This window comes from Rutidosis leptorrhynchoides, chromosome 3 (genome assembly GCF_046630445.1).
Source record: "Rutidosis leptorrhynchoides isolate AG116_Rl617_1_P2 chromosome 3, CSIRO_AGI_Rlap_v1, whole genome shotgun sequence".
In the NCBI taxonomy this organism is placed as follows: Eukaryota; Viridiplantae; Streptophyta; class Magnoliopsida; order Asterales; family Asteraceae; genus Rutidosis; species Rutidosis leptorrhynchoides.
The window spans coordinates 147,085,699-147,113,398 of record NC_092335.1 but is presented as its reverse complement, the minus strand read 5'-3'; the positions used below and the strand labels follow the sequence as shown (position 1 = coordinate 147,113,398).

Genomic DNA, 27,700 nt, shown 5'->3' with positions numbered 1-27,700 from the left:
GGAAGCATGTATCACATATCGTGCAAGACCTGAGAAAAACATAGAAATCTGTCAACGAAAACGTTGGTGAAATCATAGGTTTAAGTAAGTAAGTGAGTAAAAGTAAGTAAGTCGAACCACAAGGTTTGCAAAGTTGAAATAATAGTAATACATTCTAAAAGTTAATATTCACGAGCACCCAATTATCAAAGCTTAACATTCCATCCATTGTATACCCCATCCATAGTGCTAGAACAAACACCGATTCTCGAAAATATATTTCATCCGTAGACGGTAGCGAACCGTCAAAGATGAGGGTTGTCAAACCCATATGGCCATATAACATAAGTTCTCGCTTACACCATCTGATGTAACTAATGATAATCGGATTGAGGATTTTCGTTCTAAACTCGTATGTAGAATGTTTGTTTTCCCGTTCTTGTGTTCACTTAGTTCAAAAGAATCGTTTATGTTTTCTCATCCCAAAAGTAAGTTCAAAAGAGTAAAAAGTGGGACTATGATCTCACCTTGAGTGCAAGAGTTAATAAAGTACTTCAACAAGTAGACGCGTGCAAAGACAAAGCTAGTCTTGACCTAAACATATAGGTTGTATCAATAACGGTAAACACAAACGGTCAAAGATGTTCAATTAGTCCTATGGCTCGTTACGACTCGATTAATATAGCATGTGAATCAATTTGTCAAGTTTCATGCACGATACAAGTAGTTAAGTATGTTAGAACGATTGTATAATCGTTTGGTTAAGTTTGACTAAAAGTCAAACTTGGTCAAAGTCAAAGTCAACGGGGTCGGGTCGGGTATCCGACAATTTTCCCAAGACGAGAAGTCATATAAGAGCCTAATAGTCAAGTTTCATGTTAAACGGAGTTTTAGTTAAGCGGAAACATTTTTGTGACATTTAAAAACAAAAGAGAGTGGCCTGGGGCTTTTGCGCGGCGCGCACTGGGTTGCGCGGCGCGCACCCAAGTGCAATTTCTGGTCAGAACTCAACCAAGAAGGCAAACATCTGGGATCTCTGATTCTGCGTGGCGCGCGGGTAAATGCGCGGCGCGCAATACCTGGGAATCATGCAGTTTGCAGAAAAATGGTCCAAGTCACGAACCAAAATACAATATAACACATTTCATGCACCGAAAACACTTAAAACGCATAACCTATATCATTAGAAAGGTAATTTGACAAGGAAAACAACTAAGCACATTTCATCAAGCAATTCATCACTAACAACAACCAAAAACCGCATTAAACGTTCATAATCAAAGTTTCAAGTTCTAAAACGCATTTTATGATTCGGGCAACCAATTTACATGTATGATATGCCGTTTCGAAGGTAATCATACACACATTGCAACAAAATTCTTATCTACAATATTTCATAGCATTTGGTGCATCAAAAGTTCATCTAAAGCTTATCAAACCCTAATCCAAGTTCACAAAATCACTAATCATGTTCTTGGAGTTTCCTTAATCAACCTATACATCAAAACGAAGCTAATGATACTAGTAACACTTTTAAAACATGCACTTTAACAATCTAACAACATTTGATCATCCAAAATCAAGGATTTAGCAAGTAATTTTCATATTGAACTAGTTACACCAAAAACAACGAATCGAGCATACAAATTACATACACGACATCACAATGAGCCATAGACACTAATTAACAACTTTATAACTCAAAAATCTCAAGAACACATAAAATTAGTGATTTTAGAAAGTTACCCAAATGAGATGAAGTTGGTATCAAATTGAAGAGGATGAAGAGAGGATTCCAAATATGTATTTTGTTTAGTTGTAAGCTTCCTTGATTGAATTTGGATGATGAATTTATGAATTGGGTTTTGAGAGGATTTGTGAAAGTATTAAAGAAAAATGGAAAAGAAAAAGATAAATGAATGGATGAGGGAGGTTTGACCTCTTTGACCTAGTCAAAGGTTTGGTCCCTTGGCAAGTTTGGTCCCTCTAGTTTCAAAGCGGGTGCGGGAAATAACCAAAAGAATATTTTAAAACGCTCGAGTAAACGGGTGACGTTATAATTAAATAACGAGGATATTATGAACGTTAGTTAACGAAAGATACCAAATTAAATGACGAAAGATATTATTTAAAAAAAAAAAAAAGACGGTGTTAAAATAAATTTAACGGAAAAATGCGGGATGTTACAAGATAGACAGAGCTGACATTGTCACAGTAGACAAGAGTAGTCGACGTGAGAGGACAATGTAACTCTCGAAGCAGATTACGAACCCAACAAGTCTCGGCAACTGCATTAGCAACCCCACGATACTCTGCTTCGGCACTGGAACGAGAGGGCGTGAGTTGCCGCTTAGATGACCAGGATAGGAGGTTATTGCCGAGAAAAATGCAGTAACCGGATGTGGATCGCCTAGTAGTGGGGCAGCCTGCCCAATAAGCGTCAGAATAAGCAACCAGTAAGGTGTGAGAAGATGCATATAACTGAAGACCAAGGTCGGTGGTTCCCTGAATGTACCGAATGATCCTTTTGAGGGCATGCATATGCTGCTCTCGAGGATCGTGCATGAAGAGACATACTTGCAGAACTGCATAAGAAATATCCGGTCTAGTAAAAGTGAGATACTGTAATGCTTCGGCAAGACTCCGATAGAGAGTGGGGTCCTTGACAGGAGGACCGTGGCAAGTAAGCTTGGCACCCGGTTCAATCGAGGTCCGACAAGGGTGACAAGTGGGCATACCAGCCCGCTCAATAACCTCAGTGGCATACTGTTTTTGTGAGAGGAAAAGACCAGAAGCAGTACGAGTGCCGTGAATAACAAGTAAGTAGTTCAATGGGCCCAAATCAGTCATATCAAATTCCTTATGTAAGGAAGCGATAATCTGCTGAAGTAAACATGTGGAGGCGGCAATCAAGATAATATCATCAACATATAATAGTAGGTACGCAGTGGCGGATCCCTGGTGATAGATAAAAAGAGAGGTGTCACATCGAATTTGATAAAAGCCGAGCCTCTGAGCATAACCTGCAAAGCGCTGAAACCAAGCGCGAGGGGCCTGTTTAAGACCATATAAGGATTTCTGCAATAAGCAGACGTGATCCGGGTATCTGGGATCCCGAAACCCTGGTGGCTAATGCATATACACAGTCTCTGAGAGCTGTCCGTGAAGAAAGGCGTTCTTGATATCTAGCTGATGAATAGGCCAGTGTCTGGAGACCGCCAGACTGAGGACATTGCGTATCGATGCCGGTTTAACAAACGGGATAAAAGTCTCATCACAATCAATGACAACCTGTTGGTTGCGGCCTCTAGCTATGAATAACGCTACTAATGCTCAACTTTTGAAAATAATTTTTACCTACATCATGACCACTGTTTTGGTTGCGGCCATCATCAAATCAAGGCGAGTTCAGTCTTGCATATGATTTACTTAAAAACATTGAGTATCGTTAATTTTTTGACGGAGTTTTAACTTATGATTTACTTAAAAATTCCGTGTCATGATGTAAGTGACAATAATCAGTCTTGCATATGATCTACTTAAAAACATGGAGTATCGTTAATTTTTTGTCGGAGTTTTAACTTAAAAGTAATGATACTCTTATTTTTTATTAACATTTGGTAAAACAATCCTTTAAACGTCAAAATACATAGATTATCTAAAATAGGAATTTGTAAAAAGGTTACCTTTTGATGGAATTTTCCCTAGTTATAATAACATGGTGTTGCCGTTTTCTTAGCTTGATCAACAGAATACCTTCGTGGGTATAGATTTATATGTATACTAGTTTTATGAGCCCGTGCGTTGCACGAGAGTCGTATACATTAGTATTCGAACGTTAGTACTGATACTTTATCTATAATTCAATTATAATGAAAAAACCTTTTACTACTGATAATATTTGTATCGGAACTAATAGTATTGAATACTAACGCATAGATAATGAAGTCGTACGTTTGAACCATTAAGCATATACAATTATAAATGTACATAAAATAAAATATTATTATTAACGATCAGTTTTAAATTAACTTTTTACGGGCTCATTTTTTGTGTTTTATCGATTATTTGTTAATTATGTCAACCCTCAAACAAAGTGGAGCATGCATAGATCTAAATATTTATAAAGATTACCAAATAATAATTTTATCTTCAATTGACAAACATGAGCCTATAAAAGATTGTTTTTACTTGTTAACCAATGGCAATGACTAAACAAATATTAACTAATACCGAAAACATATATTCACAGTAAAAACTTAAGTTGTAGCTTAAACATCATTTAGGCATAAAATATATAATATTAGTAACTACTTCGTTGTAATTAATAAGTAATAATTAGTTGATACAAAATGAGTATAAATCAAATTCGGAAGGCTTATTTGTAATTATGTACAGCTCGGGGTAGTAAAATAAACATATGATGAAAATATATATACTCCGTAAAAACTTAAAACTAATATAATCATAATAAAGTAATATAAATATTAATTATGAATTATTAATTAACATTAATTAACATTAACATTAACATTAACATTAACATTAGCACTTATATTATTAATTAACATTAACACTTACATACTAAAAGTGGTGCCGAATGTCGTCGTTTCAGTTATATCCGCTTAACGTTTTGAGTTTCCGTTCACATTATAAACGGTCCCTCAACTTCGCCTATATTTACACAACCGCCCCTCAAGTATACATTTTTTCAGGGGTAAAAAGTATAAATATATTATTTTATTAAAATAAAAGAAACTAATTCCACCCGAATTTATAACGGGCCCTATCTTCTCGCTCGGTGAGAGTTAAATTTTTCAGAGACCACCGTTCAACTCGAAAAAATCTTACGAACCCAACGGGACTAACTATAAGCAAAACGGACACTTCTCAAAAAAACGCTAAACACAACGACAACCCGTATCTTCCCGCTCGCCACGAGTTAAATTTTTTCGAAGGCAGCGTCAGACTCGAAATAATTTTATGAACAAAACGAAAATAACCACGTTCGAAATGGACACTTTTTAAAAAACGCTAAACACAACGACAGCCCGTATCTTTCTGTTCGCCGGGAGTTAAATTTTTCCGACATCACCGTTACACTCGAAAAAATTTACTGAACAAAACAAAACTAACTACGTTCGAAACGGATACTTTTTAAAATACGCTTAACACAACGACATTTAAAACGGCGCTTAACACATGGGCCGTGTTCCCCTCTGTAAATACACAACGCTACGTTAAATATGAATACGCATGCCGAAAGCTCCCGCCGCAACGCGCGGGCCGGTCCGGGCTAGTATACTAAAAGTGGTGCGGTTTGATGTCGTTCCCCACCAAAAAATTGTAGTTTCATCACTTGTGTTCACACAACAATTTTTCACTTACCCCCTCAACTATCTTCGCCTGTTAAATTGTGCAGGGGTTAATAGCGTAACTTCAATTTTTAATTTAAATCAAAAAACAAATCTCACCATAAACTACAACGTGCTCTATCTTCCTACCTATCACAAATTAATTTTCACCGCTAATACCGTTAAACTTGAAATAAATGCGAACAAAACGAGACTAAGTACGTCCGAAACGGTTACCTTTTTAAAAACGCTAAACACACCGACATCTAAATGGATCTTAACACATTAGCCGTTTCTCTCTCTGTACATACACAACGCTACGTTAAATACGAACATGCATGCCGAAAGTTCCCGCTGCATCGCGCGGGCTGCTCCGGACTAATAAATATGATAAATATAATAAATCTCATATCTCTTATATGTCTTATATATATTATAAGAATAAGAAAACTTTTAATAAATCATCATTTATACACAAATCTTAAATGACATAATTTTCACTTTTAAATCCAAAAAAGTCTTTCAATCCCCACCCTTCATTGCCATGTATACGTTTTTTTTAGGGGAAGAAACGTCATCAACGTAATTAAATTACTGTACTATCCCTGCTATTTAAAAACAAACAACTGTAACGTAATCTCACGGATTTTCACATTACAATTGCGATGAGTTCCATAAAAACAATTGCGATGTTTTCAAACCCTAATTGATCGCATGGAAGGATCAAAAGGTATCAATTAGTTTTAAATATAAAATTATAAATATTTATGTAAAATGGAGTAATCTAATATTGATAAATATCTAGCTAGTTATTAACATAATATAAATATTATACTTATATTTGACAATAATATCTATATAATATTCTAAGAGATTAAGTATAAAATTATGTAATTTACGAGACAGTGACAGGTGGCAGAATAAACCAGGAGGTGACACGTAAAATTATGGTCACGCACTTTATATAATATATATACATAGATATAGATATAGATATAGATATAGATATAGATAGATAGATAGATAGATAGATAATGTAGTATAATAGTATAATGATCTTGTTAATTGACCTTGATTTAATGTAGTGTGACGGTGACGAAGAGGATTTACGGATAAAGTTGGACGAAATATGTGCAGATATACCCTCGTGCACTAGTGAGGTAAGTGGCTCATGAACTTTTTTTTTGCGAAAAAACGATAACATTATTAAACGGATCCGGAGATCAACTCTTACAACCGATACAATAGAGTCAAAACCGAGCTCTAGCTACAAACTAAAATTCCTAATCAAATGGCTCATCAATAAGGTGAGAAAAACGCGTTTAACCAAGAATATAATGACAACTAACGCTATAACAAAGGAAACTACTATACCAGCTATACTAAACAAATGTACTAAACAAACAGAACGACCGCAATGGTCAGCAGAGAGCCGACTGCCACTGCAACGAATACAGAACAAGACCAGCAACCACGAAGATATCCAGCCATCGAAGAGAAGTCCAAACCGCAAAATACCAACTCCGTCCTCGGATCTAAATTAGATCTCTAACATGGAGATCGTCGCCTGGTTTAAATCCAATGACATTCCGGAAAGGACCCATCAAATAAAACCACGGCAACGCAAAACCCGACCCGCCACAGACTCGTCGACCACCCACACCCTTACCTCCCACCGTCCTCCAGCAGCCACCGATGCCCACTCCAACAGGGAGAAAAGTAGCTCAACCACCGAAAAACAAACCGGACGGCACATCTACCGATGGTCACCACCAAAAGGTTGGTGAACCAATGTGTCTCACCATACCAAAATCCCCCTCCACTACCGACAAACAAGCAACCGTTGAAGGACCACCAACTGGGTGGCAACCAACCACCGCAACCCGAGAATCACATTCTGAGAACAAACAGATTCGACGGTCACCACCAACAGGATGGTAAGCTGCCAAACGCCACCGGAACATCAAGTTGATCTCTCAAGTCGATCACGCGATCTCGCCTTTTCGGCAACATCAAGTCGATCTCTCAACTCGATCACGCTATCTTGCCTTTTGGGCAGCATCAAGTCGATCTCTCAACTCGATCACGCGATCGCGCGCTTCCCTAGGACTCTGCGTCTCTTGCATAGAGCTGCGGGTGCTGATAGTGCTCCAAATGAACATATATTTAGTAGCAATATCGTTCCGATATGTAAAGTTTTTAAATGTAATTTCCTTATTTTTAGTTGTAATAGTTAAATAAATAAGTGCGAAGACGAAAGACGCAAATCGCTCGAAAATGAAGATTTAAAGACAAAAACGAAGATTTGAAAGACCAAAACGTCCAAAATGGTCAAACGTACAAGTTACACTCCAAGTGGTTCAATATATTGATGAGAAACGTCTCAAAATTACAAAAAGTACAAGCCGCAAAATGCAAAGTACAAGATATTAAATTATACGAAAAGGCGTTAGAAAATCCGGAACCGAGACATGAACCAACTTTCAACGCTCGACGCAACGGAGCTAAAATTACAAGTTAACTATGCTCAAGAATATAATATAATATTTAAATAATTCATAATAAGAATAATAATAAATAATAAAAAGTTGTTAATTGAGCATAGTTAAGGGGTCATAAGTGAAAATTTCAAATCACCAATTGCCTATAAAATGAAATTCACGGAGTAATGAAAAAATATACCTTTCTTCATATTTCTTTCTCTCTTCTGTAATATGTAATACATATTTATATTATAATTTTAATATAAGTTAATTTTAATAATAAAGTTATGGTTTAGTTGGGTTATTGTAAGAAATATTTTACGGGTTTTAAGTCGAAATTCTGTCCGTGCAACGCTACGCGATTAACCATCACTGTAAGCTATGTTCTTCCTTTTTAATTTAATGTCTCGTAACTAAGTTATTATTATGCTTATTTGAGCCGAAGTAATGAGTGATGTTGGGCTAAAATATTAAGACGGGGTTATTGAACTTTGTACCATAATTAAGGTTTGGGCAAAAGACCGACACTTGTGGAAATTGGACTATTGACTATTAATAGATGGGGGGTATTGTCTAATTGAGTGACAACTCATTGGAGTCTGTCGAACCTATCTTCAAATTAATTAACCTAATAATTAATAATGATTATGGTTCTCCTATTTAGTGACGTTGTCCTATTATAATCATTTAATTAATTATTCGGGTTGGGTAATTGATTATTCAAACTGATCAAGTGGGTAAATTAATATTCATATCTAATCAAAACAGGGGTGGATTACATACAGTGATAACTGGTGTAATTGTTGACAGAAGTGATAACTGCGTCACAGTTTAAATCCTTAATTAGTTGGAATATTTGACTTCGGGTATAAGGGTAATTTGACGAGGACACTCGCACTTTATATTTATGACCGATGGACTATTATGGACAAAAACCAGATAGGTATCAAATAAACCAGGACAAAGGACAATTAACCCGAGTAACAATTAATTAAAATCAAAACGTCAAACATCATGATTACGAAAGTTTAAATAAGCATAATCCTTTTATTTCATATTCTATCGCAATTTTATTTATTGTTATTTTATTTATCGTCATTTATTTATTTTACGCACTTTAATTATTGTCATTTATCTTTACGCTTAAAAATATAAAATCGACAAACCGGTCATTAAACGGTAAAAACCCCCCTTTTATAATAATATTACTACTTATATATATATATTTATATAAATATAGTTTTATAAAAATATAGTACGTAATCACTAGCTCCCTGTGGAACGAACCGGACTTACTAAAAACTACACTACTCTACGATTAGGTACACTGCCTATAGTGTTGTAGCAAGGTTTAGGTATATCCCATCCGTAAATTAATAAAACTGGTATCATATTTTGTAGTATTTCCTAGTAAAAATAATACTATTTCGTACCCTCACGCTACATCATCAAGTTTTTGGCGCCGCTGCCGGGGAGCGCTAAAACGCTATATTTTTAATTTATATCTGTAAAAATATAGTTATAAAAAAAAGTAATTTCGGGGACACTTTTTGTGTTTTCACGGGGTATTTAAGTTTTTTTTTATAGTTTTTGATTGATTAAAGATATATTAATTTAAATATAATAATTTAATAAATATAATAATATAATAATATTGAAATAAAATATAATAATATAATAATATTTTATAATCAAATTTGATACGTAAAAGTTTTAAAAGTTTTAAAAAGTCGTATTTATTAAATATTTCAGGGGTATATTATGTAACTTGCAATTAATAATTTCTATCATGTCGCTTTCATGTGAATAGTAAATTAATTAATTTCTTTTCATTTACTATTTATGAATAGTAAATGAGTTAAAAAAAAAGATTTGAAAAAAAATAATAATAATAAAAAAATTATTAATTCCTTTAAAAAAAAATTTGGGTAAAAAAAATCGTTTTTTTAAAAAAAAAAAAATGTGTAAAAAAATCATTTTTTTAAAGAAAAAAATAATTTTTTTTAAAAAAAATATTCGTTTAAAAAAAAAATTGTAAAAAAATCGTTTTTTTTTAAAGAAAAATTTTAAAAAAAAAAAGTTTTAAAAAAAATATATATAAAAAAAAATTTTAAAAAAAAAATTTTAAATCCTTAAAAAACGAAATATAAAAAAAAAAATAAAAAAAAAATTTTTTTTTTTTATTACCTTTAGATTTTTAGACTCTAGTTATAATTTTTAATATTAAGTTTAGTTTTGCCATAGTTATTTTTATTTCTAGAATTTTTAGGTTTGCCGTAAAATCCCTTAAGTGCTTATTCCTTAGACTAAGATTTATGTGCTTTAGAATTTTGCGACGCCGTTTTTCGCGCTACTTTCTTATTTTTATTTTTCGACGCCTATTTTTCGACCTTTTATTTTTCGACCTTTTTCGACGCGTTTTTTTTTTCTTTCTTATTTCTCGCTATTCTAGTTTTAGGATAAGATTTTTATTCTACTTCTTATCTAAATTTCTTAAAATTACGAAAATTTATTTTAAGTGGTTAAATTGATAGACATCAAAATTTTCTGGTTCGTAGTAATAGTTGGATTTGTACGTGGACCGGGTTATTGGAGCCAAACAGTACTCAATTATATTGAGACCAAACGAATCCTGCCCCTCTGCTGCATCTTTTGGCTATTCGAAACGTGGGCAAAATCAGAAAAGTCTATTAATTGGATAACTTATATAATTTTTTTTTCCTTTTAAAAACTAATAGGATATTCAGTGAATGCACCGAGTGAAACGTTCACCACCTTTCATACGTTCACCACCTATAACTCGATCAAGACATCTAGCCAATATTGTCGCCGTTGATTTTTCTTTAGAATCATCATCTAGTCGACCAAGAACTCCAACTCAAATTTCCGATAATCCATCTTTTGAACCCGACCTCACAATTGAGAATCCGGAGAATATTCAGGGACAATTCCAAGATCCAGAACCACTAATCATTCCTCCTGAACCACAAACCATTAAATCAGAATCTTCTAGTGATTCGTATTCAACAAATTCAATTATGAAAAATCTGGAACCTCTAAGTATGGAAGACCGAATGAGAGCCACACGCACGGGCCAAGGTCACGCCATTATTAAGCCAGACATTAATGCGCCAGATTATGAAATCAAAGGACAAATCCTACACATGGTAACTAATCAGTGCCAATATAGTGGTGCGCCGAAGGAAGATCCAAACGAACATCTTCGTACGTTTAATAGGATCTGTACACTATTCAAAATCCGAGAAGTTGAGGATGAACAGATCTATCTCATGTTGTATCCCTGGACTTTAAAGGGAGAAGCCAAAGATTGGTTAGAATCGTTACCTGAAGGGGCGATTGACACATGGGATGTTTTAGTTGAGAAATTTCTTAAAAGATTCTTTCCGGCATCTAAAGCCGTGAGACTTCAAGGAGAAATTGTTACATTCACACAAAAGTCAAATGAAACTCTATATGAGGCGTGGACAAGATTTGGAAAGTTGTTGAGAGGATGTCCTCAACACGGTTTAGACACTTATCAAATAGTACAAATATTCTACCAAGGTGTCAACGTTGCTACACGAAAAGACATCGACATAACAGCTGGTGGTTCCATTATGAAGAAAACCGCAACTGAAGCTTACAAAATTATTGATAACACAGCCTCCCACTCTCATGAGTGGCACCAAGAGAAAGATATATATCGTTCATCTAAAGCGGCTAGAGCTGATTCTAGCCATAACTTTGATTCTGTTTCCGCAAAAATAGATGCTTTCGAGAGACGAATGGAAAAGATGAATAAAGATATTCACGCAATACGAATCAGTTGTGAGCAATGCGGTGGACCACACTTAATGAAAGACTGTCACATTGAACAAACGATGGAACAACGTGAGAATGTTGTCTACATGAACCAAAGGCTGGAAAATAGTTATCAGAATAATTATCAACCGTCAAGGCCAAACTTCAATCGAAATCAAAACATTCTTTACAATCCAAAAGGACCCGACAATAACTCGTATAACCAACAAGGTCCGAATAACCAACCAACTCAAAACAACACTTTCAATCAACAAAGACCTGGCTTGTATAAACCACCACAACAAACCGAAGAGAAAAAGTCAAATCTGGAAGAAGTGGTATTTAAGCTAGTTGAATCTCAAACAAAATTTATTGAAACTCAAACTCAAACGAATGAGAGGTTTGATCAGTCATTTAGAACTCAACAAGCTTCTATTTTGAATCTAGAAAAACAAGTAGGTACTCTTGTTAGATTGATGAGTGAAAGGAAACAAGGAAAGCTACCGAGTAATACTGAAGTAAATCCTCAGAATGAAAATGTTAATATGGTTTCAACAAATTCTGAAAAACCAGCATCAGAAGATGGGGAGGTTTTAGATGTAAGTAACAATGAAGAAGTTACACCACCACCACCACCCGAGTATGTAAAGCCAGTGGTGGCACCATACAGACCACCCATCCTGTTTCCAAGAAAAGGAGTTGAGTATGAGCAAGTAATAGGTAATAAAGTTTGTGATACCTCTGGAAAGAAGAAGAAGAAGAATAAAAAAGTGCAAGAAACAAAAACAGTAGAAGTAAACCCGGTGAAGACAGTTCCACCAAATCCTCCACCTAGGGTAGGTGATCCGGGTGAATTTATTGTTCCTTGTCTACTTAGTGACTGTGTCATGTATGATGCACTAGCAGATTTAGGTTCAAGTGTGAGTGTTATGCCTCTTTCATTATATAAGAGATTAGGTGTAGGTGAGTTAACTCCAACGGATATAAGTGTTCGACTCCTTGATCAAACCATTAAGCACCCAGTTGGAATTGCTGACAACCTACCCGTTCAAGTAGGTAATTTAACCTTTCTAGTCGAATTCATTGTCATTGACATAGAAGAGGACTCAAACGTTCCTCTAATTTTAGGTCGACCATTCTTAGCGTCCACCGGGGCGTTATTTGATGTAAGAAAGGGTAGAATGACACTTAGTAATGATGAGAAATCGATCACCTTTATGATTCGAAAGTTTAAATATCCACAAACTAAAACCGTTGAACCGACAAAAACGATTGGTAAGAACCATGTTGTTTTACCAACTCCAACGGTAATGCTTAACAATAATAGAACACCTAAGTGTGGGGAAAATGAAGTAACACCTAATGATGACTTGATAATAAAGAACCCCATAGTTGATACGAAATTAAATGACCCCGTTATTAGCAGTTCAATGAAGAAACTTTTTAAACGGGTTATTGATGCTAAAAGTAAGGGGAACTTTAAGTTATATAACTGGTTAGTATCCAATCTGTCGCCTAAAGAAAAGGCGAAGCTAGTTGAATTTGTGGATATTACGGAAAAAGCTGGTCACTGGCTTAAAGCAAAAGTCACAGATATGCAAGTTGATTATGGTCCAAGAGAAATTGACGATGAAGTTAATCACAATTTCGACACCACATCTACCTAATTGTGAGGAGATTCAAATATTCTAAAAAGAAAATGCTGTTTGGAGTTAGTTGTTCTGTTCTCGTGTAGTTCCGAGAATGGAATCCGATTGGTCTTTTCCACTAGCAGACACTAAAGAACTAGTTTTCTCCCCCCATTCTGAATTTTTTTATTTTTTAGGTTTTATATGAAATTAATATGTTTTCTTTTTAAGTTTTGTGTGAATTTAAAAACAAAAATTTACTTTATTTCATTAAGTTGAAAAAAAATGTTTTTTAAAATTCGTCGTGAGTTGAAGACTAGGTCGTTGAGCCGAAATTACTTTACCCGAGGGCGGGGCGAAAAATTTTGTCATCATTATTTTTAATTTTATTGATTTAAAGTATGCAAAAAAAAAAAATATTTGATTTTATAAATTTTTGAACGTGGGGTAATATACCCAACTTTAAAAATATGTATATATGTTTGTATTTTATCATGTAAACAACAGGGTAAAACAACGCACTTTCAAAGACTAACATTAAGTTCAGCAAAAGCTACTGATTTTGACGACAAGATGCAAAACAACAAATGTGATATAATAAATGAAGGAATGAACGATGAGGCGCGCCATCTATCATTCGACGAGCTTTGTAATTACAAACTGGGTATTTTTAATCACTTTCCTACACTAATCACCCTCATGAATTTATAATTATAGCCTGATTTCATGCAAATGAGGGCATTGCATGATCTCAAGTGTGGGGAAGGGTTATAAATTCTCTCGGGTTTATACTTGGCTTATTTTCTAAATATTATGAAAATTTTAAAATTTTTTAACTAAATGAATTCAAAATCATGTTTATACATATTTATGAACGATAAAACTAGGTGTTAATGCCGAAATTATTGTTACCTCGGAAAGGACATAAATTGAGAAACAACTAAAACGCTTGAGTTTATTTATTAAGATATAAAAAGACGCATGAAAAAAGCCAAGTGTGGGGAGAATGTACCAAGTTATTCAATTAAAAACTATCTATCACATGTTTTTATAAAGTTATTGCAGGTGCTTTTACTTTGGACTAAATTAACTGGTTTACCCGATTTACTGTAAGAAAGATGGATCTACACGATGAATCAATTCCATCATTAAAAGGAAGTAAAGTCTTCCGAAAAAGAAACGCGCTTCTTGATTTAGGTCATGAAGTTGTCGTTCAGACCAGCTGTAGGTTGACGAAAAATCTAGAAAGTCATCTCTAAAATCAGCAGGAAATCCACGGACCTCAGCATCAAACAGGGTCGCCATGTGGTCAGATTTATCCTAACCATGAGAAGGATTTATCTCGCATAATGGGGGGGCACCGTGCAAATTAGCTTGATAAGACTAATGAATCAAATCCCCAGAAAGGATAATCTCCTTAAAGATCAAAAATCAGCTTTTAAGACTGATATTACTCAATCCTAGAGATTGACCTTAAAGATTGAGAATTACAAACTCATGGAATTCAATGATATCTAAACTCGAGCTTGAACGAGAAAATATTTTGATCAAAAATAAAACCGATTTGTTTTCTGAAAACCTATTTTCAATGCGTTCATTACCATTGAACGTAAAATCCTGAGAATTCATCAGAATTCATTAGGTCACCTGAACCAAATCGGGTGTCAACCGTAAGAAACGGTGGTTGCATAGCATGGTCGGAGACAGGACCTTGTGCCAGACCGAAAAATCATAGGATGATCTTTACTATTGCTCCTACAAAGGATAGTACTAGCATCCGACACGTTTTAAGACCATAATCATATGCATGTCATTAGACATTGCCTTAACAATTTCTTGTTCATCGCTTTCCTTTACAACCGGACGGTAGTTTACCGAAAGGTAATATACGTAACAAGTAAACTGGACGTGTTGCTTTCCTAATACAAGGTTAGCAAGTGGGTAACACAAAACCACAAGTGTTGAGCTAAAATTTTCAAATCTGAAACCCACACAACCCACAAAAAAATATTTTGCAAACACCGGTGAATGGTTATTCCGGAAAACTTATCTAGGGTAAAAGCTAGATTAAATTTTCAAAAAGATCAAATGTTTTCATAAAGATCCAATTTCCTTAAGGATCTACATTTTCATAGTCATGTGGGACTGTAAACCACCTTTCAAATGTGCACTTTGCTTTGGAAACCGAAAGTAAATCAGCTATTTGATTGCAAGTGTCGTTGACCTAAACCCGAGGCAACTGTGGATGACACACCCACCTTTAACCATCGTTACTGTCATTGTTTATACCGCTATATCAAAATCACTGATGTACAAAGTGTGAAGGATAAAGAAGTGACTCGTGTGATGTATTATATTGTTTCAAGACTGTATTGCTTGAGGACAAGCAACGTTCAAGTGTGGGGATATTTGATAGTGCTCCAAATGAACATATATTTAGTAGCAATATCGTTCCAATATGTAAAGTTTTTAAATGTAATTTCCTTATTTTTAGTTGTAATAGTTAAATAAATAAGTGCGAAGACGAAAGACGCAAATCGCTCGAAAATGAAGATTTAAAGACAAAAACGAAGATTTGAAAGACCAAAACGTCCAAAATGGTCAAACGTACAAGTTACACTCCAAGTGGTTCAATATATTGATGAGAAACGTCTCAAAATTACAAAAAGTACAAGCCGCAAAATGCAAAGTACAAGATATTAAATTATACGAAAAGGCGTTAGAAAATCCGGAACCGAGACATGAACCAACTTTCAACGCTCGACGCAACGGAGCTAAAATTACAAGTTAACTATGCTCAAGAATATAATATAATATTTAAATAATTCATAATAAGAATAATAATAAATAATAAAAAGTTGTTAATTGAGCATAGTTAAGGGGTCATAAGTGAAAATTTCAAATCACCAATTGCCTATAAAATGGAATTCACGGAGTAATGAAAAAATACACCTTTCTTCATATTTCTTTCTCTCTTCTGTAATATGTAATACATATTTATATTATAATTTTAATATAAGTTAATTTTAATAATAAAGTTATGGTTTAGTTGGGTTATTGTAAGAAATATTTTACGGGTTTTAAGTCGAAATTCTGTCCGTGCAACGCTACGCGATTAACCATCACTGTAAGATATGTTCTTCCTTTTTAATTTAATGTCTCGTAACTAAGTTATTATTATGCTTATTTGAGCCGAAGTAATCGTGATGTTGGGCTAAAATATTAAGACGGGGTTATTGAACTTTGTACCATAATTAAGGTTTGGGCAAAAGACCGACACTTGTGGAAATTGGACTATTGACTATTAATAGATGGGGGGTATTGTCTAATTGAGTGACAACTCATTGGAGTCTGTCGAACCTATCTTCAAATTAATTAACCTAATAATTAATAATGATTATGGTTCTCCTATTTAGTGACGTTGTCCTATTATAATCATTTAATTAATTATTCGGGTTGGGTAATTGATTATTCAAACTGATCAAGTGGGTAAATTAATATTCATATCTAATCAAAACAGGGGTGGATTACATACAGTGATAACTGGTGTAATTGTTGACAGAAGTGATAACTGCGTCACAGTTTAAATCCTTAATTAGTTGGAATATTTGACTTCGGGTATAAGGGTAATTTGACGAGGACACTCGCACTTTATATTTATGACCGATGGACTATTATGGACAAAAACCAGATAGGTATCAAATAAACCAGGACAAAGGACAATTAACCCGAGTAACAATTAATTAAAATCAAAACGTCAAACATCATGATTACGAAAGTTTAAATAAGCATAATCCTTTTATTTCATATTCTATCGCAATTTTATTTATTGTTATTTTATTTATCGTCATTTATTTATTTTACGCACTTTAATTATTGTCATTTATCTTTACGCTTAAAAATATAAAATCGACAAACCGGTCATTAAACGGTAAAAACCCCCCTTTTATAATAATATTACTACTTATATATATATTTATAGAAATATAGTTTTATAAAAATATAGTACGTAATCACTAGCTCCCTGTGGAACAAACCGGACTTACTAAAAACTACACTACTCTACGATTAGGTACACTGCCTATAGTGTTGTAGCAAGGTTTAGGTATATCCCATCCGTAAATTAATAAAACTGGTGTCATATTTTGTAGTATTTCCTAGTAAAAATAATACTATTTCGTACCCTCACGCTACATCATCAGGTGCCGTCCACACGGGCTTTCCTCTCATTAAGACGGTTAAGAGAATGCATCAAGTTCAGCATCGTCATCTGAATATTCGGACGAAAATCAACCTCGAGAGACAGATTGGAGAAGTATGAAGGAAGTTGGATCTTCTCCAAGAAAGTAAATTGGGAAGCCGTTGCTTCCTCAGAAATGCCAGCAAATTGTTCAACCCATTGAAGGTTAGTGTGTTATCTGCGGACAAATAAACAAAAGAGCAAGTCAGCTACAATGAGCCCCAGAAAGAGGAAGATAAACACATAAGCTAAATAAAACAAAGCTAGCTTTCGGCTTCTAGCCAGATTTCGCCTTGGGAGCGCGTTTATGATTACGCCCACCCTCGCTGCCAGACACCGGCGGGTGCTCATCTTGAGTACCCTCAGCTAGCACAGTCATATCGGTGGGCGAGATGGTGACGTCCATCTTAGCACCAACCACGTCGCCAGTCCGCTCGCGCCCCCTTCATCAACATTTTAGGAATCGCCACCAGCATGGCCCTCGCCAGTCTCAACATTGTGATCACCATCACCTTCACCAGAGCCCTCACCTTCGACGGTGGGCTCCGATTCAGGATCACGCTCACCTTCATTCGCAGGCCCCTCAACCTCCGAGTATAAGCCATTGATACTGCGGCTCTTCAAAATATTATCAAGCAGCATAACTACAAAAAGCAAAGTTACAAGCTAGCATACGAAAAATATATAAGATATATAACTGTAAAAGAATACAAGCGCCTCTCCACCGCCTATCCTAATCATTAGCATCTTTGATAACTGGCAAGGCGGCTGTATAAGCACACATGTTAGCAAACCACATAACTTCATGCCTAAAACTGCGCATGAGGAGCTCACGATTTATAAACCGATCAAGAATCCGGCGCTTGGCATCAGTCAGATCCGGTTTTTTATCTAACATCGCAAGAGTGGTTTGGGTGTGCCACAAGAGCGTCTTAGAGCAAGAGCCGGGGATAAAGGAATTGTCAATATAAAAGAAAGTATTCTTCCATTTCGCGCGAACACCAGCTTTTATGAAAGGATCCCGTCCTAATCCTCCTGGACGAAGTCATCAACATTTGGTCCCATTGCGATGATCGACTCCAAGTAATGTCCTTAAAATGAGCTAATGCACAGCGGAAGACTTAATTCGTACCTGAGAATAAACATGCTTAAAAGTGTCAACCAAAAGGTTGGTGAGTTCATAGGTTTATCATAACAATCATTTCAATATTTTAATAGACCACAAGATTTCATAATCATAAACATAATACACTCGCAAGTGTATGTAAAGCATTCTAAGTGGTTGAGTACTTGGTAACCATACTTAACATTTAATCAACGTCGCATATTCCCTTTATTATGAAATCTCACTACACCGTACCAAGTGTAGTCACGAAACGAAGTACTGTGTAACCGTTGAATACTGGTCGTCCAGTCCGGTTGGGGTTGTCAGGCCCGATAGATCTATCAACAGGATTCGCGTTTACAATACCTCATGTAAATAATAGTTACCAAGTTACAGGGAAGTATGCCAGTGGTACAACTCAACGTAGAATGTATTTTAAGTACTTGTGCCTATTTCGTAAAGCATTCATAAAAGCAGCGCATGTATTCTCAGCCCAAAAATATATATTGCAAAAGCAATTAAAAAGGGATCAAATGAAACTCACCATACTGTATTTTGTAGTAAAAATACATATAACGGCATTGAACAAGTATAGGGTTGGCCTCGGATTCTCGAACCTATATCAATTGTATATCTATTAACATCTATAATCGCAAATATATTTATTTTCATTTTCTGTCTTGTTAATAAATAATTAATATCTATTTTTTTTAAACTTAAATGAGTTCTTAATATTAATATATCAACTGCTTTTTAAACTACTTTAATTAACTAATTTATTGATAATTGATATATATATAATAAATATAATACATCTAACTTAATATTTGTTTGGTAGAAATAATAATAATAATACTAAATAAAAAGTTGTATTATTTTTACAATAAAAACAATAATAGTGATAATAATACTTAAAAATAATATTTGATACTAAAAATATTGATAATTATAATATCTATAAAACTAATAATTTTTCTGCTAATAATAATTATGATACAAGTTTAGTTGTAATAATAATCCTAATGGTAGTAATAATAATAATAATAAAAATGATAATAATAATAATAATACTTAAAATTAATAATAACAATAATAATGTTAAGACTACCTTAATAAGACTAAAAAAAATTAAAATGCCCGAGCTGGGACTCGAACCCGCGACTTCATGCCAGACAACACAACCTCTACGCCATTGAGCTGTTTGCTCACTTTCTGGAATTATATTAATCCCAAACATATTAACCCGTATCTATCTGTTTCCATTATATTTTATCATCAACACTTCGACCCAAAAAGAAAATTGGGTCATCTCGGCCCAAACAGTAAACAAAAGGATTCGGTCCAACTAAGATAAGCCCGATAGATTTATTAAATTAGCCCAATCTTCATTTGGCTTCAATACAGTATCGTGAATTTGGAATTGGTTTGGTAGCCGTAAACAGGAAAGAATAACGAATGGGGTCATCGGTCCTTCACCAGTCATCATCAATCTCATCATCATGTTTTCTTTATTTATTTACTTATTTATTTATTTATTTTTTTTTTATAGAACCTTTATCATATTCATTGATCACGATCAATTAAAAATTGAAAGAGAAAAGGTTCGTTGGAACAGAAAATAGAAAAGGATGAGTTGCAGGTTCGTTGATGGTTTTGTTGTGGATTTATTGCAGTTGAGATGGTGATTTGGATTGTGGTGATTTAGTTGGTGAAACCCTAAGTCGCTAGGGTTTAATTGAAGAGAAAACGATAGGTAGCAGAGATTACGAGCTGTATAAATTTGAGTGAAGGTTTAGGTATGTTTGACAAACAAAGAAACTATAGAAAACATAAGCAACAGTTTGAAGGTAACAGGTGAGGGTCTTGTTAGGTTGATGACTAAATAAGAGAAAGACATAAACAATAAATCTTGATGATAATGGTGTTCGGTGATGATTATGAAGGTGAGGATCGATGTGGTTTTAGTGTGACGTGTGGTGGTGATTGGAGATCATGGTGTTCTTGAGTGGTTCTCTATGGTGCTGCAAAACGGAAGTGGAAAGGGACGGTGGTGACGGTTCTTAGAAAGAGAGAGAGAAACATAGAGAGAGATGGAAGAGGTGGTGGTTTTTGGTGGCCGATGAGTTGGAGCTCACGGTGATGGAGTGGAAATGGTGGTTTGGGTGATGACCGTTGAGTGTTGGTGGATGGAGGTGATCGAAGGGTGGTGGAAGCAAGTGAAGAGAAAGATTATAAGTGTGGGGATGGTGTTTGATGATTGTGGTTCCATTATCATATATATGTTGCATATGTGTGTAAATATATAAATATGTGTGTGAATATGTTTACATATAAATATAAAAAAAAAAAATTGGTAGTGGTTCATTATGATTGATTGAAGCAGAAACAATTATAATAGTAATAAAGGTGATGCTAGAAAGAAAGAAACAAAAAGAAATTAAAGTAGATGGGGATGGGTAAACAACTTCGTACGATTTTTGATTTAATTGGTATCCAGTAGTTTCAGTCCAAGATTGAAGAAGACAAAAACAAAAAGAAGATATAAGGAAAATAATCAAAAAAACCTGATCGTGATATATATATGTGTATGTTTATATAAATCAATAATATATGTATTAATAATATTAAGTTTACTAATATAACTTTCGTTATATTTATAAAAAAAATCTGTTACTATTATTACTTTTAATAGGAATACCAATATTAAGAATAATAATAATAATAATCTTAATCAAACTTTTATTACTCATTACAATATAATAACGATATTATTAATGATAACCATAATATCATAACAATTTATATTTATATGTACATATTAATTTACAACTAGGGTTCGTGAATCGTCGGGATTGGTCAAAGGTCAAATGAATATATATAAAACAGTTCCAACTTTTTGAGACTTTTCTTATCGTGTCAAAATATATAAAGATCAAAGTCTAAATTTGGTCGAAAATTTCCGGGTCGTCACATTTTACTAGCGCCATCGTTAAACGCATACCAACTCTTTTGACTCTACTTATAAGAAAATATGATCTTAAACAAGTTCAAGATTGGCGCAAATCGAAAATGATTACACCACATCTCAAAATACGTTATGCGGCAAGCGCTGTAAGGATGCAATTGTCCAATCCTAATGCCATAGTGATGAAGAACATTCATGAAAAAAAGGAGTAGGAGGGTAGCATAAGTTTCCTTGCTGCATGACCTCACGATACACGGTAACCTTATTTGGAATCGCATGATTAGCGCGCTGATCAGATAAGGCGCAACAAGGTTTAGCGCCCTAGTGGAGGATACCAATCTCGAAACCTCTTGAGTCCCTTCTTCGTAATAACGAAAGGAATAGCTTCGGAATCATCGGGCTCAGCGATAGAAGTAGAAGCCATCTATAACAAAATAATGAATTTAATTAGCAATAAAAGAAAAGAAGCAGAGTACTTGATAATATGAATTCTTAAAGTCAAGCGAAGAACACTAAGACGTATTAGAGGGAAATTCACGTTGGAGTGAAGATAAGAAAGAAGGTAAAAAACATTTAGAGTGAAATTACGGGGCATTTATAGGGGAGGTGAAAATCAAAACCCATCAAGAAGTTGAAAAATGGGCGTTTAAAAAAGGAAAGGCCAATAAGGGACACGTGTCACATAGCGTGCGACGGAAAGTGGAGTGGGAAAAAATGATATTGACAAGCAATGCTTGTTATGACCCATTAACCTATGCAACAGACTGATAGACGCCGGAAAAGCCACTTTGAATTGAATGCACTCTGTCAACATCTGTCGTCTTCTATAACTTCTAACATTTGAAGAATACAAAACACAAATTATATTGATGCATGAAATAGATGATTGAGCAGCTGAATTCAAAACCATGCGCAATACTTGCGCCTAATATTGAATTGGGGGGAATTAATGATACGTATACCTGATCAGCTCGTATAGCGCATCACACGTGACTCTCACGTTCTAATATGTAGTGCACGCATACATGCTAGCGCGCAGGCAACGACGGGTGTGTAATGACACAAAGCTTGCAAAAGAACCTTGCCTTGTCTATGTACGACTTGACAGGAGGCGCTATAGCTTGTAGGATGGATGTGGCAGACAGGAAGCACGTCCGACAGGATGCTTTTTACTTTTGTCGGCCCTTCAAGCAAATTGGTACCGTTAGGACAGACCATGATCTCCTTGTCCTATTACATGACACTAAAGGAAAAAGCAAGATTACACTATAAATTGGAGGTTCGAATCACGATACAAGGGGACTAAAGGGATTCACCTTCACTTACACCTATACTATTATTAGTAAGACATACGACAGTCCCACCACATGCACTATCTACATAGGGCAACTCTTACCCTCGCTACCGAACTTACATCACATCACACGATCTCTTTACGGTTACAGGTAACGTTCCATGAACATACATCCTAACACCTACCTCGAGCCATCAATTGCTGGCTATCCATGGTGGGTCGACGTTTAACCACCCTGTCGGGATCTTTATCCCACAAGGGGTTATTCACGGTATGCCGAACCGGAGAGTTAGACTCAAATGAACCTTAAATCCCCCTTTGTTGTTGGTCAAGCATAGACCAAACCCGTTGAATCTATTCTATGATTGATCAGTGTCGATGTTTACTCTCAGCTAGGCCATTGTGTTCTGGCGTATGTGGTGGTGAGGTTAAATGCGAAACCCCATCAATCGAAAGTGGATCGGCCAATGCTATGAACTCGCCACCATTTTCAGAATATAAAGTTTTGATAGGAGGGGAAAAATGCTTTTCTACCATGGCCTTGAATCTCACAAAAAGAGGTTTAGGTCCTGACTTCTTTTAGAACCAAAGATAGCAAGTAAAGTGGTCAACAAAGATTATATAACACCTATAACCATCAAATGAGTGCACCAGAGAAGTCCAAACATCAGATCAAGAGGATAATGTGAAATCAAAGTATTATTAAAGAATGGAAGTTTGTGAGTTTTATTACATTGGCAAGCATTACAATTAAAAGAAATATTGTTCGGAACACGAAGTTTAAAAGACGAAACAGGACATTTAAAAGTTGCCAATGATGGGTGACCGAGTCGGTGATTCCTGTTGATCATTGATGTTCGAACACTTAAAAACACACATATGGAAGATAATGATGAAGATAGTTGGTAGATGCCATGATTAATGGGTCCTGTGAGCAAAGTTTTTCCCCTCGGTCGATCCTTCACAATATAAGAATCAGAGGTAAAGGCAATTAGTAAATGATAGTTTTTACATACACGATAAATAGAAAGAATATTACGACGCATTTTAGGAACATATAAAACTTTAGTAAGGTTTAAGGCTTTAGCCAAATTTAAGAGGGATGTAGACCAGATGTGTGTTATAGATGTGCGTTATATGAAGTCTCTTACCATGACCAATGACAATCTCATATGTACTACTATATGGATTAAATGGAAAGATTGGCTAGATCCTGAGTTACATGGTGCGAAGCTCCAAAATCAAGCAACCATTCGGTTGGAGGTGTTGCAGCTTTCTTTGTAGCTGGATGAGCCTGCGGTCTATTGGAACGATATGTGGAAGGTGATGGAAAATTGATGTGTAGGTGACTGTCAGCAAATACGGGACATCGCTGAAGTGAATGTCCTTTGGCGTGGCACCATTGGCACTTTCCCAAGAACAGCCGTGATCCAGTGTATGAGTTCTGTGATCTTGGTTGAGTAATCGAGTTGTTTGTGGATCGAGAAAAATTGGATGATTTCAGTTGTGTGTTTCCTGTTGAGGTAGGGTGAGCAGTAGAGGTTGATTTTTAATCATTAATTCATGATTAATAAGCTTTTCGTGAAGTTCTAGAAAACTGATGGCGGTGTCACGAGCATTGACGCCATCAATAACAATTTGCTAAGATTTATCTAACCCTTGTAAGACTTTGTCAGTGATGTCTTCGGACTGCATAGGTGAACCTAGGAGTGCAATTTGATCCGTGCAGCTTTTGATGGCTTGCATGTATTCAGTGATCGATTGCAGTCCTTTGGTGATATTATTGCGCTTTAATTTCAATTGTTTGATATGGCCATGGGATGAACTCGCGAAGCTGCTTGTGAGTGTATCCCAGGTTCTTTCTTGGTTTTGGTTGTCGACATAAGAGGAACGATTTTTTGATCTAGTGTGCCGTAAGTGCCCCAAATAAGAGGTGATTCTGACTCACCCAAGTTGTGTGCGTAGGATTGGTTGAAGGCATGGCATCTTCCTTGTGACTGACTGTAGGATTTGGTGCAGGAAAATTGCCATCTAGATACTTGAAGAGGCCGTATCCATCAAGAGTTGCTTGGATTTGAAGTTTCCAAGATGTGTAATTGAGGGACTTGATTTTGATGATGTTTGTGAGAGCAACAATAATAATAGGTTGGGCTGGATCGATGTCATTCGGAATTGTGAGCGAAGACATAATGAAGATGATGAAGGTTTTCGACTGTAAAGATGAAGAGTAGAAGCATGAATCCTTTCATTGACCTCTCTTTTCTATAACGAAAAGCTCTCATCTCGGTGATGTGGGTGAGAAACCCAAATCACAAAAGCTCAGCATGCCAATGGCTCAACGGTTCTCACCACCCTCCTCTGGCGCAAACACCGTTTGCTGTGCTGCGCTCATCACGACTGGAAAAAAGATCAGGGGTTTTTGGCTCTATATACCATCTAGAGATTAATTGTGTAATCGTATTATTCCAATAATCAATATGGTACATATATAGGATCCAAGAGGTTGAGTTAGTCTCAAACTATAATAACAAAAGATACACAAAGATATACATGCCAACTATACAATCTATAATTAAGGAATAGATAATAACTAGGTAATCGATATCTTTACACTCTAGACTCACTATTAGTTAAATTCAAAACATTATAGAGTCAGATTTGACTAATTTCTGTTCGAATTTGTTTTCCCGACAAATTAGTTCCCTTGAAATTAGTGGAACTTTCGTGTATGATAACATATTATACATGAAATCTCATAGGAATAGGAATAATTATTATTATACTAAGCTTGTGTATAGATTTAGACTAACATAAACATAATATACTATGTTATCTAACAATATTCAGTGTCACAGGTAGAAAACTTGGAAAAGTGGAGGATTGAATTGAAAGACATACTATTCGCCATAGATCGGCCAGAAATATCTCCAATTAGTTCAGAATATAATAATAATAATATCACTCAAGTTATGAAAACAAAACTCTACTGCTATGATAGAGAACGTCTTATCCTTGTAGAAGGCGTGAATGAAAAAGCACGCAAGAAACTCTACACTGTAATGATTAAAGCGATCAATACCGAGGCTTATCATAAAGAAAAACATGAAGAATATCTGACCACGGAAATTGAGGTTCTCAGCAGTTGTAACCATCCGAACATAGAATCGTTTCTTGGATTTTCTGAAATGGATACTGTAATGAAGTTTCTTGTCTCCGAATTTGTTTCCACTGACTATCTTTGTTCTTATTTGCATCAAAGTCTTTCATGGGAAAAACGTTTAAAAATATGCTTCGACGTTGCGCGTGGACTAAACTACCTACACAATGAAATGGAGGATCAAAAGATTGTAATACACCGTGATGTTAATAGTAGGAACATTGTGTTGGACAAGAATGACTGGAGTGCAAAGATTGTTGAATTTGGATCCTCTGTATTTCTACCTCCAAATCAAAAAGACGATGCTCTCCACTTCGGATGCGATCTTTTTCGTAAAACGAATCATTATAGAGATCCGGAATATGTTAAGACCGGTAAATTGAAAAGAGAATCAGATGTTTTTAGTTTTGGAGTAGTTATGTTAGAAATTCTTTATGGGAGGATTGTCGATGGAATAATGGATTATGAGTATCCCCATCGTTTAAGGTCTTGGGATGAATATCACAATAGTGATCCGGAAGACTTGGCGAATTTGGTTGGACTGTGGTTTGACGAGAAAATAATCAGGAGAAAGATGGATCCTAAGATAAAGGGAGAAAATGTTGGAAACAAATATTCGTTGAACAAAGGAATCAATGAAGATTCCTTAGACACATTCATAAAAATCATGTGTCAATGCTTGGCACCCAAACAGCATCAACGTCCAACAATGAAAGTGGTTGTTAAAGAACTCGAAAAAGCAACATCCTTTCAAGTAAGTCAATATTTTAATACTATAGTACAAGTTATCTTTTGTCTCTCTTATGTTGATCCAAAAAATTTTCTTTACGGTTGTTCATCGGTCAGGTTTTTTTATTCAGTTCGATTTTTTCGACTTTGAAATTTTTTAGAGCAAAATCGAAAATCGAATTCAATTTTAAAACCGATGTCAAACAAAAAACGAATTTGAATTAAGTACGATTTCTGTTAAAAAGGAAAAAAAAAAAAACATAATTTAACCAAAATAAAAATTGATAATGAATTTTGATTTTGGTTTCCAAATCGATCGTGTGTATATATATATATATATATATATATATATATATATATATATATATATATATATATATATATATATATATATATCCAGAGGGTAGTGACCTGTCAGCAGAAGTAAATTTTTTTTTTCTTTCCGTTTTTGATTTTTATTTTTTTACCAACATTAAGATTAGGTGAAAACATATGAACATTAAAAAAATACTTTGTGATAAATGTTATTATTTTAACCTAGAAAACGCTTGAAGAAATAACATTCATCGTGATAAATGTTATTTAGAAATTAGGGTTTAGAAATTAAGGTTTAGAAATTAGACTTAGGGTTTCGATTGAGTTTTTAACTTGAATGGTTTAGAGTTTAGGGTTTTGGGTTTGAGGACTAAACCCAAAATCGAAAATCCTAAATCTTTGACCCTAAACTCTAAATCAGGCTAAATTTTGAAAAAACTTCACATAAGTTGGAAAAAAGCTCCAATAAATAACATTAATCACGATTAATGTTATTTCTTCGAGAGTTTTCTAAGTCAAAATGATAACATTTATCACAAATGATAACAAGGAGTTGATTTTTATGGAATGTTTCTTGTAATTGAAGGTTAAGTTAAACTTGTGCAATAATGTTTTAGGTTTAACGATTTCCTATAAATAGACCCATAACC

The 27,700-nt window shown here is 35.0% G+C and overlaps 1 protein-coding gene across 1 annotated transcript in view; it reads left to right on the top strand.

Annotated features, from left to right (window-relative positions):
- The window catches only part of LOC139896894 (uncharacterized), an 84,511-nt gene that overhangs the window by 11,975 nt on the left and 44,836 nt on the right, over positions 1-27,700 (top strand). Inside the window, exons 3-4 of the mRNA XM_071879535.1 lie at positions 6,419-6,493; positions 25,705-26,760. Coding sequence (XP_071735636.1) covers positions 6,419-6,493; positions 25,705-26,760 — 1,131 coding nt within the window. The remainder of the gene's footprint in view (positions 1-6,418; positions 6,494-25,704; positions 26,761-27,700) is intronic.